Raw genomic sequence first — 14,249 nt, forward strand, 5'->3', positions numbered from 1 at the left:
ATTAATTCTATGTTAGCAGATATACCTAGAAAATAAGGTCAGGTCTATATTTCAACTTATACTTCTAACTTGATGGGAAAAAAATGGAAATGAAAAATAAAAAATAAAATTAATATATTAAAATAATATTAAAATATAACTCATATCACTTTCTTTTAATTAACAAAATAATAATTTAATATCAAAACACTTTCACTTATATATAAATAAGTCCAAGTCCAATTCTCAATAAATTAGAATCCAATAACCATGAAATCATATATCTATATAAATAACTCAAGTCCAATTCTCAATAAATTAGAATCCAATAACCATGAAATCATACATCTCAACCCGAATTAAACTCGTCGTTAGCTCTTCTAAAGCTCGCTTCATAGTCCTCGCTTCCTCTAGCCTTCCTCTTCGGTTATCTGGGTAGTTTGGTTGTTTTAATTTTTCCCTCGAGCGATTTCAAGGAGAATAGTTTACAGGGATTCGGGGTCATCAACCATTTTATCAATCAAAAAATATATGTAATATTTATTAATATAAAATAATTTTTTATTTTAAAAAAAGGAATAAATTAAATTTAATCACTTTTATACTATATTTAACCTATATTTGTGACCTATAAGTGCCTTCATTTCAATGTATATATATTATAATAACCAATTCTATATATATATATATTTGTAAGTTTGGTAGGATTACATTTTCAACATGTCAAATATCACTTTGCTTGGGGCAGGTAATTGAACCAATGACTTCACATCAAGGAGTGCTTTAACAAAGCACTTGATTACCGTCTATCCAAAACCACGTGGACAACCAACTTTTTTTTATATTTAAAAATATAAAAACAATATATTAACTCTTATCTAAAAATATAAAATTTTACACTCTATTATCTTTTGAAAATACACGTCGTTGTAAATATATAAAATCTATAAGCCCTTATATTTATATAAAAGGTAATATAATAGTTTTCACAACCTCAAATTTGGACTAATCTAAATTTTATTAGAGTGAAGTTTTTACTAATAAATCTAATTTTTGAAACTTTTACCTAGAGGTCACAGAGTTGAAACTCGTTCTGATACCATGTGTAACAATCCCAAAATTAAAGTATACCACTAATTATATCAATCATGAGATTAATAATCAACATAAAAAGTATTCAACTAATTAGCATAGAATTTTTGAAAAAACATGAGCAAAGATGACTAACCTATAGCGATGATATTTTTTATTTGTGATTTTGAAGTTGAACGCTATTTGAATCTCGTTAACCCCAACAAAGTTTTGGGGACGACTCTCCACCCAACTATAGGGGCAGCTGCACATAAGCTTTCTACAACTAACCACCCCCAAGCCCTCAATCAATGTACTATTGCCAATGTTTCCTTTGTCTCTCAACACTCTTCTCCAGAAGAATGATCATCTCATTCCCCTCTTCGTCCATTACGTAGAATCAGTGGTTCCAAAAATCGAAGGGAATTGGAAAGGTATCCACATGCACACAATCCAAGTGTCAACATGCAACTTTTATTTATTTGTTTTAAGTTTTACTTAATTCAATATTTCTCTTAATTTAGATCTTTTTTATTTTATTCATTTTATACTTTTTGTTACTTATTTTTACTATTTTTATTGTTTATTTATATATATTTATTTAAAATTCCAGATTATTATTTACTATTATTATATTTTCTTCATTATTGATTATTTATTTAATATTATAATCATTTCTTTCTTATTTATTTTTTATTTACTTATATATTGATATTATTTTATATATTTATTATTATTATCACAGGCCATTACAGATATGGATGTCTTTTCTCCCTCCTCTCTACTTTTATTTCTATTTATGATGGCGATGTTGAGCTAGTCCTGATGCCTCTTAGTGTTTTCTTAGCTCTGGCTCTTTTCGTTTTTTATTGTTATTCATATCCCTTGTATTTTTATAACATTTTAGCTCAAGGAGTGTTCTAGGAACTCCATTGCTTAATACCCATTGATTGTATTCTCTACTCCCATTTACTTATTATTTGATCATGTGTGGACATTAATAAAATTATCTTATCTTACAATCTTCCATTGTTGCTCCTAGGATTCTTTATCTTTATCTCACTTTGCATCTTAACCATGGATCTGGACCCCTTGAATGTTTAAAAATATCATAGTTGTGAGAAAATACTTCCATTTTGCTTTGAGAAGTCAAAAATTCTTAAGTAGATTGAACCTGTCAATGATATAATTCTTATGGGGTCACAAACGTAACAGTTTTAAAAATTCTAATTACATGCTAGCTCTTCATACACCTTAGTTATCAAATTTGTCTCTGTGCTGCTTGCCTAAAATGCAAGCTTTGCAAACATCTCCTTCTGAATTGGAGCCAAATCATGAACCAGATTAGCTACTAATATTTTTGAAAGTGCTCAGAAGATATGGCTGTAAAAGTTGTTCAAAAAACAATGGGAGAAACCCGCTGCTGCTGCTGTGCGCGCGCGCGCCTGAGCTGCCATCGAACCCTCTGCTGCTGCTTGATCGATCAGCCTCATGGATCCTCCGGATCCGCCTGGTGGGGATCCGGAACTGCAACAAGCTTTCTCCAAACTGGTTAAATCTCTACCACAGCAAAGACCAAGGCCAACAACAACCAAGTTTGTGAAGAAACTAGATGTTTTACAGGAAGTTCATCTGCCTCCGACTATCCCTCGCATGGCAGCCATCTCCTTAGCAGAGAAAGGCTTAATAGGGCAATTTACAGGACTATGGCCCTCGCCCAAAACAATACAAAGATGGGTTGAACGAAACTGGGCAGACAAGACTCAAGGGAAAATATCCATCAGATTCTGTGGCAGAGGATATTTTACCTTTCACTTCGAAACCAAGGAAGACAAGGACCTAATCTTCAGAAACGGGCCTTACTTCATGGATTCCAGGGGTCTCTACCTCAACAAATGGACCCCGGATTTCGATCCAGAGCTAGACATTCCAAGCGCAGTTCCAGTCTGGGTCAGGCTGCCCCATCTCCCTCTTCACTGCTGGGGTGATGATTCGGTCAAAGCAATAGGAAACGCGGTCGGAAAATACATAGATCGCAGTGAACCCAAGGACAACATGCAGGCCTGTGCGCGGATTTGTGTTGAAGTTGATCTGGGACGTGGACTACCGGAAGCAATCAAACTGAAAGTAGACGAGTGGTGCCATATTCAGCAGCTGGACTACGAACAGATACCCTTCAAATGCAAGGTATGTCACGAATATGGCCATTTTGCAAATAGATGCCCTAAAATTATTAATGTAGAATCAGAAGAGCAAGAAGGGCAATGGGAAACTGTTAAAAGAAAAAAAACATCTCCTCCTCTGAAACCTTTGGAATCTGAAGCCCCTGAGCCTTCTCTCCATCAACCCATCCATCCTCATTCATCTCATCAGCACCCTTCTTCGTCCTCTCAGCAGCCCCTTCCTCATCATCCCTCCTCACCCTCGCGACCCTCCGCAAGGATTACCAGAAGTTCATCGAAGGATCATGGAGCACCCAACGATATACCCAAAAAACACAGGCCAGGCAGAAAATCGGCTAAACAGCATAGAGAAGAAAGTGCACAGAAAGATATTGCCATGGGATCTCAGACGCCTATAGAATCCTTCATTGTTGGACATTCGGATAAAGAAAACAATAACAAAGGCAAAGAGAGGCGAGCACCTCTCCATGCTACCGGTAAATCATGATAAAAATGCTATCCTGGAACAGTAGGGGATTAGGGCACCCCTCCAAGATAGCAGCCCTTAAGGAGTTAATCCAAAGTGAAGAACCTGAAATTATCCTCATTCAAGAGACAAAGCAAGATCAATCCGAAACCAACAACATCATCAATTAGCAAAAGCATTACAGCGGTTGTGCCAGTGAAGCAAGAGGAGCCTCGGGTGGCATCCTAACAATGTGGGACAACAGTAAATGGAGCTGCAACTTTGCCAAAATACATCAGAACTGGATCAGTGTTAAACTAGAAAGCAAGGAAAACGGGACAACTGTAAAAATATACAATGTCTATTCACCGAATCATTACAGGGAAAAAGAAGTGTGCTGGAACACTTTGGAAACAAATATAGCAGAAGACCAAGACAACAATCTCATTCTTGCAGGGGATTTAAATCTGGTTTTGCATGCCAATGAGAAAAGAGGGGGAAACTTCAGCCCAGACCCATTCAGAAACCGACTTGAGCACATTATGCAGGAGCAAGACTTGGTTGATATAAAACCCAAGAACCGCAGGTACACCTGGAGCAATAGGCGACTAGGAGCAGGCAATATCATGGAGAGGCTTGACCGGTTCCTCATCAATATCGCATATCTGTCCTCCTTCTCTACCGGCCAGTCAAACATCCTCAACAACTCCGCCTCGGATCATTATCCAATAACGCTCACTTTGCACAGTCATTGCCAGCTTGGACCTCTTCCTTTCAAATATTGCTCCCTCTGGAATCGAATCCCTGCAGCTAGAGACGTGGTGGGGCAGGCTTGGACCCAGCATGTGGAAGGCTCCCCGACATATATCTGGGAAACAAAATTGAAGCAAACTAGACAGGCTCTTAAAGCCTGGGCAAAGACTAACTACCAGGAGCCCGAGTTGATTAAAAAGGACATCAAGAAAAATCTTGAGGAAGTGCAGCAAAACATCGAAGTTGTTGGTCTCTCCCAGCAAGCCAAAGAAACTGAGATAAGACTGTACTCCCAGCTGAGACAAACAATAAGGGACGAAGAGATCAAATGGAGACTAAAGTCAAGACAGTTATGGCTGCACGAGGGAGATAAAAATACATCTTATTTCCATAAGCAGGCTACAATTAGAAAGACCAGGAACACTGTGAGTACAATTAGAGATAGTGAAGGAAACAGCTACGACACCCAGGACTCTATAAAAGAAGCAGCCACCAACCATTTCAAAAATCTCCTTACAGAGGACAAAAGTGAGGAGGACTACTCAAGTATACTTCAATACATGGCTACAGAAGTCACTCAAGAAACGAACAACAAGCTCACTCAAGATGTAGAAGAAGAAGAAGTTCAAAAAGCAATCTGGAGTCTTCACCCAGACAAAGCTCCAGGACCTGATGGGTTTCCAATTAGTTTTTACAGAGAGTACTGGCAGCTGATCAAAAAAGACCTTCTAAAGATGATACGTTGGGCTCTTCGGAAAGGCAAACTGGGGGGATACACCAACTCAACCCATCTAGCCTTAATCCCAAAAGAAAACAGACCCTCCACCTTCTCAAGATTTCGACCCATATCCTTATGCAATTCAGCATACAAAATAATTACAAAAATTTTGTCAGCAAGACTCAAGCCTCTTCTCTCCTCTTTGATCTCAGAAAACCAAGGAGGCTTTCTGCCCAATAGACATATCTCTGATTCCATCCTTCTCGTCCAAGAGGCCATACATTCAAGCATAAGCCGAAAGGAGAAAGGATTTGTCCTAAAGCTAGATCTTGCCAATGCCTTTGATAGGGTTAGACATTCCTTTCTGTTTGCAGTGCTTCATAAAATGGGATTCAACTTCTCCTTCATTAATATGATCAAAGCCTGCATCTCGAATCCTTGGATCTCCCCTCTGATCAATGGTAGACCTTGTGTTGCTTTCCAATCCTCTCGAGGCCTACGACAAGGCTGTCCCCTGTCCCCCTACTTATTTATTCTTATGGCTGAGTCTCTTAGCAAAGCCTTGGATTACAACCGAAGAATTGGCCTAATCACGGGCATCCAATTTGAGCAAGGTACAAAGAACATCAATCATTCCCAATTTGCAGATGATACCCTCTTGATGGGAGGAGCGTCCATAACCATAGCAAGGCGCTTCAAAAAGATTCTAGATCAATTCATGGATTATTCAGGAGGGAAAGTTAATCAGGTAAAAAGTTGCATCTATGGATGGAACGCAACAACTCAAACCATCCACAACATTGCAAACACTCTAGGAGTCTCATACAAGCTAAACTGGAGCCACTTCACATACCTAGGGATGCCGGTAAGTATGGGACCTATGAAAGCCGATACATGGAATGAAATCCTTGACAAAATAAAGAGAAAAATCCAACAATGGGGATCTATGTGGCTGAATCCAGCAGGACGCCTTGTACTTCTAAAATCTGGTCTGTCCTCTCTGCCCATTTATCGTTTTTCTTTGTACCAAGCTCCAATGGCCTTCCATCAAAAAATGGAAAGAGCTCTTAGACACTTTCTCTGGCAAGGAGGAAAAACGGAAAGAAAAAAGTTCAATCTGGTTAGCTGGAAGAATGTCATTCAGCCTCATGAGAAAGGAGGGCTTGGAATAAGATCTCCAAAACTGCTGAACCTAGCTCTTGGAGCTAAAATAATTTGGAGACTGATCTCAGGGGCCACAACATGGTGGAAAACAGTCCTAGAGGCCAAGTATCTGAACAGCACAAGGCATCAACTCTTGGACACCAATATTCCCAATAGAGACAGCACAAAAATCTGGAAGCTCTGCAAGAAAGTCATACCATTTATGTCCCAAAACATATCAAAGGTCCCAGGAGGGGGGAGCAGCATTAATTTTTCCACTGACAGAATATTAGGACAGCAACCTATGGGATCCACCATAGAAGCAACTCCTGCCATTAGTTGGCTTAATGACAGAGGTATATGGTGCTTAGCTCAAATAACGCAATGGGGGAATCATTCTCAAGCTTGGGCAGGCTGGAAACTTCCGGATTACCCTAGAGAGCTAGAAACAAGCTTCGTAGCTTTAAAGAACCTTCTGCAAAGTAAAGCTCCGATCCAAAGAGGCAGGCAAGATGGCTATCGCTGGGACCCCACGGGAACTCAATACACAGCCAAGGCAGGGTATCAACATCTTTGCAACAGCACCTTCCCACAGGCCATATGGAGTCAATGGAAATTGGTTTGGAAAGCTGAAGCACCCCCTAAAGTCAAATTCTTTTTCTGGCTTCTCCTGAAAGGGAAGATTCTAACAGCAGAAAACTTAAATAAAAGGGGCATTATGGGTCCGTCCAGGTGCCCAAACTGCTGTCAAGCTGAAGAAACAATACAACACCTATTCATAGACTGCCAGGTAGCAGATGATTGCTGGAGACAGATGGCCTCAATCGGGGAAGTCACATGGGAACCAAAGGCAACCATTGCAGAAATTGTCTACAATTGGAGGAAAAATTGTCCATGGAAAGAAAAGAAGAGCAAATTAACGCAAAGGATATGGAATACTATACCTTTAACCCTTGTTTGGCGCATCTGGCTGGCAAGAAACAGAAAGGTATTTCAAGACAAAGGATGCAATGCTAGAGTCATGTGTCACAAAGCTAAGAATTTAGCGGTGGAAGCAATTATAGTTCACACTCAAGGCAAGATCGAGGCCACCAATTACAGTGTTGAAGAAAGAAATTTGATCAACTGTGTACAAGGAAACAACACCAGCATCCAGGCACCAAGGCAAGGAAATCTACATTCGAAGGAGACAAGCAGCGTTTGGAAATTGAGGCTCAAGGAAGAGGAATTCGCACTCTGGCTGAGCAATTGCAATAGGTTCTACATGTTCTTTGACGGCGCCTCAAAATCAAATCCCGGCCTAGCAGGTGCAGGGGGTCTTATATGCAACGCCAATGGCGAGACTATTCTTCATTTTGAATGGGGGCTGGGAGAACTATCCAATAACAGGGCAGAGGGATTGGCTTTGTACCAAGGACTCACCCAGCTGATCAAGATAGGAATTAAGAAGGTGATTGTCTTCGGGGATTCAGCAATCATCATCAAACTCATGGTGCAAAGGCAGAGCACGCCAAACACCCTACTGCAGCAAATCAACTGTAGGAACCAGATCCTTCACGACTTACTGGAGGAGGTCCGATATTACCATATATTACGTGGACTAAATAAAGATGCTGACAAGTACGCCAACAAGGCCTGTGAACGTTCCAAAGGCATCCTCAGCTGTAATAACGTCTCATCCTACCAACCGTTACCATGAGAACTCCGCAGCCAGTCAACGTCAGGGGAACAGTAACCAACAGAATCCATGACTGCAGGCAAATCAACAGCGCAGGGGACAGCGTAGGTAAGGTAGAAAGGAATTGCATCAGAATCCAGATTAGGAAATCTACTTGGAGCATGGGAATCAGACATCACGCAGAAGGAAATCGTCCTAACCATCAGATCCCAGATCCTGGCCAAGATATGCGTTGGAAGATGCGGTGGAACATTGGGAAGCGCAGATCTTCCTCCCATCACAGCATTCTGAAAAAGTCTTTATATGCCCCCGGTGTCCAGACTCTTCTCCCCACAGGAGAAACTTGTATTCACAGTCTCAAGAGCAGAATAGCCGCTGCTCCTCTCCAAGCAGTCTACGATAACCTCTTCAAGCACGAGATTATACCCTCAAGCGGCTTCTGCGTTTCCAAGAGCGGTGCTGCCACTGCGCGAAAGGAGGCTCTCACCAGTAGTAAGGAAAGTCCTCAGAGGCACCGAGGTAAGAAACTGATTAGCGCCTACAACCATTTTCCAGACCCAATGGAGCGTCCAGAACAGTGTTTTCATTGCAGGGACTTACAAGCAGAATTCGATGAGGTGCGTGCACAACAGCAAGCTCTGGAGGATCAGGTGCGCAGTTTGGAAACTAGGCTTGAAGAACAATGTAGAATTCTCCATGAGAAATACAGGGCTGAGATGAATCTCTTCTTGCATAGAGTTCACTCCCTGCATGAACAGTTTAACAATTTGAGTAACAGATGCGCCCATGCTGAAGAAAAGATATCCATCCTCAAGTTTATGATGGATAAAAAATTCAAAGATGCATCATCCTCTTCTAGTGCAAAGCCGAACGAACCAGACATGGACCCAGAAGGATCTACTGCAAGGAAGATAAGTCATATAGACATAGATTAGTCATGGGTTGTAGATGTAAATTTTGGGGCTTGCAGTTTGTAAGAATCTACAGTAGTACAAGCAGTCTTAGGGGCAGTAAAACAAAAGTAAGAATCAAGGAAAGTAAATTTTTTGTAATTCCTTGGATTCAGAATGCTCAGGAAGCATCTTATGTATGGCAAACTGCCTTCTTTTTTTCAGTTTAATACATAGCAACCGAACTTTGTCTAAAAAAAAATATTTTTGAAAGTGTTATAATTTGGTAACTATATGTCCATACCTTTGGTGATGAAGTTGATTTTTGAGTTGCTCTTACCGTTGATGGTTGTTGTCCTATTGTTATAGAAATAAATCTGTAGAGGCCACCTTATTCCAGACCTCTTACAACCTCTGTAGTAGTTCCTCTTGTCCTTTAAGAGACACTTGCCTTTACCAAATTCAATCTTCAAATGTTGCTTTGTAATTTGAATCACTGAGAACAATGCCTTCTTAAGGCTTGGTACATGTAACACATAAGCAGTTTTTTGAGAACTCTACTAGGCATTTTCATTAGGTTTGTTCCTTGGCTGTTGACCATGTGGTACTCTTATTGTCTCCTAAAGCAAAATCTGTCCTTCACTTTTATCATTTTTCCATGAAGTGACTCTTCCATTTTGGGTTATGTGTCTTGTGGTGCACTTGAATTTATATACTATGCCTCTTCAGATATTTTTTTTGCCACTAGTGAAATGATAAATATTAAATTTTAAAACATCTACGATTTCTCTCTGTCCTCACTATCAATATGCCTTTTTTAGGCTTTGAATGAGAGAAATCATGCTTTATTTTACCGGCAATCCTTCTCCTAATGACCAAGTTTTCCACAATAATAGCACTTACCTTTGTTACATGGCTTAAAGATTTTAATCTTCATGCTTAAAGTTGCATTTTCTTTGGCTTTAGCTCTTGCCTCTTTGTTGGACAAGACTTTTCTTTCCTCAGCTTTTATGCACTACTGCAAAGGCATGTCCAAACTGTGTTCTTCATGGTAGAGCTTATTCCTTTGCTCCTCCTGCATGAGCAGTTTTCCTAGAGGCTAGCACATCAAATGTCAAAGAGTATACCCCTAGTTGATAAGCTGAGACTTGTTACAAACACTTGAAATGAGCAAGGCATATGAAGGTCATAACTAGATTCTTGTTCTCTATCTTTTCTCGTGCAACTATAAGTTGATGTATCATATTTTTGAGTCTGGTGAGATAATCTTTGGCTGTGCAAATGCTATGTTTTTCTGTCCTCAATCAACACAGTAGTATTTTCAAATAGGGAACCCTGGTTTCTTAGATGCTTTTCAGTGAATATCAAGCTTCTTGAGATGCACCCTGTCATCTGAGACTGTATATCAATGATTGCAAGGGCTTTCCTATCTCTGTCATGATAGACTTCTTGTTTATCCATATTAGTTGGTCTCAATTCCTTTCCATGTGAAATTACCCAAAGGTTTCTCACCAGAATTTGGTTTCTAACTTGAGTTTTTAAGCGATATAATTCTTTAACTTCTTGCAACTGGGTTATGAGAGTTTGGCTGTCTAGCACGTCAAATAGTTCTTGCCATCTCTTCTAGGTGTTTTAACTGAACTTCTCCCTCCTTCCCGATGAGATATATTTGTAGTAAATAGGTAAATGTGACTAACTTTTAGCTGTTGATGGTGCTTTCCAACTGGTCTTCACCTGGTTTTGAAGCTTACCCCTCCTTGAAATGTAAAAGTTAAAACTCTATAAGGCAAGAGTTCATCCAATTCTATGGTTCAACTCTACTCAGCCTAGTTTGCAACTTTTCTCCATTATGTGGATGAATGCTTAAGGACTACTCTCTCTTGAACAGGGATAGACGATTAGCTCACAGGCTCACAATTACTCTGGTAACATGTCAAATTTCAAAGCTGCAGTAGATGAAAGAAAAGGCATACACCATGAGGATACTTAAAGTTAAATTGTCTCAATCCTTCACAATACGCACATACTGGAATTCGTTTCATCTAATCAAGTCCTTACTAAGTGCCATGTATGTGTTTTAAATGAGTTTGCATTTATAGAATCTTTTCTGACTAATAGCAGTTTGTGTTATTTCATCAATATTGTGTGCAAAAATATACTCATCTAAATTTTTGAAATTTTATATTCAACACAAAGACATGTTAGATGCTCTCATGTCAACCAGTATATAAACATTTATGGATTTTTAATATATGCTAGATGTAGGGTAAGTTTGCAAAGTTGTAAAGCAAAACTCTAGCGCTATTTTTAAAATGGTTATGCTAAGTCTAGCAGAATTGGTCAGCATGTAGAGGGTCAGATTATGTAAAGCTATTAGCTCATGAACTTGGTCCAAAATAAGATTGAGGCTTATTTAATCATTTCGCCTTCATGTTTCTTTAATGTCTACAGGCAATCCCAGCCTTAAAGGTTTTTTGCACATCGATGATTTTGACAAGGATACTATACTGCATATTCTTCAAAGGGCAGCTGAAGTGAAATCATTGATTAAATCTGGGGATAGGTCTTTCCAGCCTTTCAAGGGGAAGACAATGGCCATGATTTTTGCTAAACCATCAATGAGAACGCGAGTCTCGTTTGAAACAGGCTTTTTTCTTTTGGGTGGACATGCCATATACTTGGGCCCAAATGATATCCAGATGGGAAAACGAGAAGAGACCCGTGATGTTGCTCGTGTGCTGTCAACGTATAATGACCTCATTATGGCCCGTGTTTTTGCTCATCAGGTATGATGGTGAGTGCTTTTACAGTTCTATATTTTTTATTTTTTGCTTTAGACTTGAAATTTCCTCTAATCACAATAAATGAAAGAATGATGGCTTTAGGATGATTGCATTTTGCCTTCAGTTGTGATGCAAGATGTGATTACTTTTCATTGTACAGGATATTCTTGATTTAGCGAAGTACAGCAGTGTACCTATCATCAATGGCTTGTCTGATTATAACCATCCTTGTCAAATCATGGCTGATGCCCTTACCATTATTGAACATCTTGGTGGACTGGAAGGGGTCAAGGTAATTTTCTTCAGCTCTTTTTTTGTGTAATGTTTTATTTGGACTGGAAGGAGTCAAGGTAATTTTCTTCATCCCTCTTTTTGTACAATGTTCTTCTTTTGTTGGAAGTGCTTCCAGAAACACACCCTGAGGGGCACTACTGCATAACGTGGACTTCCTTTGGTTAGATACTTGCATCTATTCCTCCCAATTTGCCCCAGACTTGGACTGGTCTCATCCTGTTCTAATACACTATTCGGTTGGGGCAGACCACACTAAGAATGGAATCCTTGTGGATGGATTAACAATCTATCAACCGTTAGTGAACCCTGTTGGCTTTGTACGATGTTTTAAATAATATATTTTAGTTTTTAATTGCAAAATAATTAGTGAGAGCTTCTCATGGTTTGTGAAATGTTATACGGTTAGGCATTGTCATGGTAGATAGCTATCCTGATTTCTCTGTTCGATGATGGTTAACAAAATTTAACTGGACAAGTCTTTGAATATTGTTGTACATCCGGTAATTCTCTGAAGACTATTGCACTCTGAAAGGGCTTTCTGGTAAATCTAAGATCTAGTAGCTCATTTCATGGTGCATCAGCTTTATCTGTTGGTACTTTTCAGGTTGTTTATGTTGGAGATGGAAATAACATTGTACACTCTTGGCTTTTACTGGCTGCTGTGGTTCCTTTTCACTTTGTTTGTGCTTGCCCTAAGGGGTTTGAACCTGATCGTGCAACTGTGGAGAAGGCAATGAATGCAGGGATCAGTAAAATTGAAATAACAAATGATCCTGCAGAGGCTGTAATGGGGGCAAATATTGTATATACAGATGTATGGGCGAGTATGGGCCAGAAGGACCAAGCTTCTTATCGTATGGAGCGCTTTAAAGGTTTCCAGGTATGAGAGGGAAGATTGGATATTATGTTAGAAGCATGTTGTAGCATCAGCTGAATCTTGTGGTTAGAGAAGCATGAGAGGAACAATGAATATTATGTTCAAATCATATTGTGTGTTTCTTCTTCAGCATCATTTGAATCTTGTGGCAATAGAAAACTACTTTCATACTATTGTGGTTCAGACAGGGAAGCTTTAACTTAATACCAACATTTTATCCTGCAGGTTAATGAATCTCTGATGGCATTGGCAAGTCCTAAAGCATTATTCATGCACTGCCTTCCTGCTGAAAGAGGGGTTGAAGTCACTGATGGTGTTATAGAGGCTCCCAATTCGGTTGTTTTCCCTCAGGCAGAAAATCGTGTGCATGCCCAAAATGCCATTATGTTGCATGCTCTTGGACTTTGAGCTTTGTTGTGCCATCCAAATATACCTTATTCGTCACTAAATTCTCAGTAGAATTTCACTAGCATCATTTCATAGACAGTTAGAGTGTGTGCAGCTTTGTAGCATTTCAAGTTGCGTGAGTCAATGTTATAAATTTTGGGTCCCCAACAGGCTCATGAATAAGCTCTTTTTATATAAAATTTTGGTGTTCATCTTTTGATAAACTGAAACATTGATTCATGTCAAGATTTTAATGGCATGTCAGAAAACATCTAAAGATGATGCTGCATACCAGTTTTTGGAGGTTGTCGTAGATATTGATTTTTGTCGTTTTTATGGACCACCTTAATCTAATGACTTTGGAGTTGAATCTTACGTTTACTATATTGTAGATCTTGTTTTTACAAGGAAATACCGGTTGTAAGAAGAACTTCGGCGTAAATCACATGAAGAAAGACCTTTGTCGACGCGTTTCAAACCAACCAGTGTGGTTCATCGTCAGAACAAGTTGAAGAAACAGATCCAGCTTTGCATGTTAAATAGTCTGAGCAGAGTCTCTAACGGCTATCTTGACTAACGGCTAATTTTGACTTAGTCTCACAAACTTGAAAGGGTCTTCAGCTTTATAAAACAGATTCTAAGGGACTTTAAGATTTCATAGAACCCTGATGAAACTTGTTTTGCGGGGAATATTTTGTTGAATACCACTAATCTTCGCACTTGAACATATTGGTGATAAAGATGATGGGATAAGAATTAGTTCAGGACATTTGATATCCGTAGATGTTTGGGGAGAAGAAACCTTTTGTGCAATCTAAAGATCTATCCAATCCTTAGCTGAAAATGGTTTGTTTAAACATTAGCGCAAATACGTTTCTCATGGGATATTTGTATTTATTTGGCTTTTCTGTATCATGAATTTCTGTTTCTAGCATTGGAAGATGGAAAAAACAACTATCCAACGCTGGGAGGCTAGCTTAAAGTGCCAGAGTAACAAGGCATGCTCCCTTTGTTAGTTTGACAACGAATTATGTAATTTTGGGTAAAA

At 39.2% G+C, this 14,249-nt stretch overlaps 1 protein-coding gene across 1 annotated transcript in view; it reads left to right on the top strand.

Annotated features, from left to right (window-relative positions):
- OTC (ornithine carbamoyltransferase) overlaps nt 1–13,431 on the top strand; it is an 82,812-nt gene extending 69,381 nt beyond the window's left edge. Inside the window, exons 3-6 of the mRNA XM_089395275.1 lie at nt 11,312–11,646; nt 11,804–11,935; nt 12,542–12,817; nt 13,040–13,431. Of these exons, the coding sequence (XP_089251401.1) occupies nt 11,312–11,646; nt 11,804–11,935; nt 12,542–12,817; nt 13,040–13,222 (926 nt within the window). The 3' untranslated portion in view covers nt 13,223–13,431. The remainder of the gene's footprint in view (nt 1–11,311; nt 11,647–11,803; nt 11,936–12,541; nt 12,818–13,039) is intronic.
- Nucleotides 13,432–14,249: the final 818 nt, after the last annotated feature.

The sequence above is a fragment of the Pinus tabuliformis genome, chromosome 1_2, assembly GCF_031772625.1.
Source record: "Pinus tabuliformis cultivar Carrire ecotype Pingquan chromosome 1_2, CPIR1, whole genome shotgun sequence".
In the NCBI taxonomy this organism is placed as follows: domain Eukaryota; kingdom Viridiplantae; phylum Streptophyta; class Pinopsida; order Pinales; family Pinaceae; genus Pinus; species Pinus tabuliformis.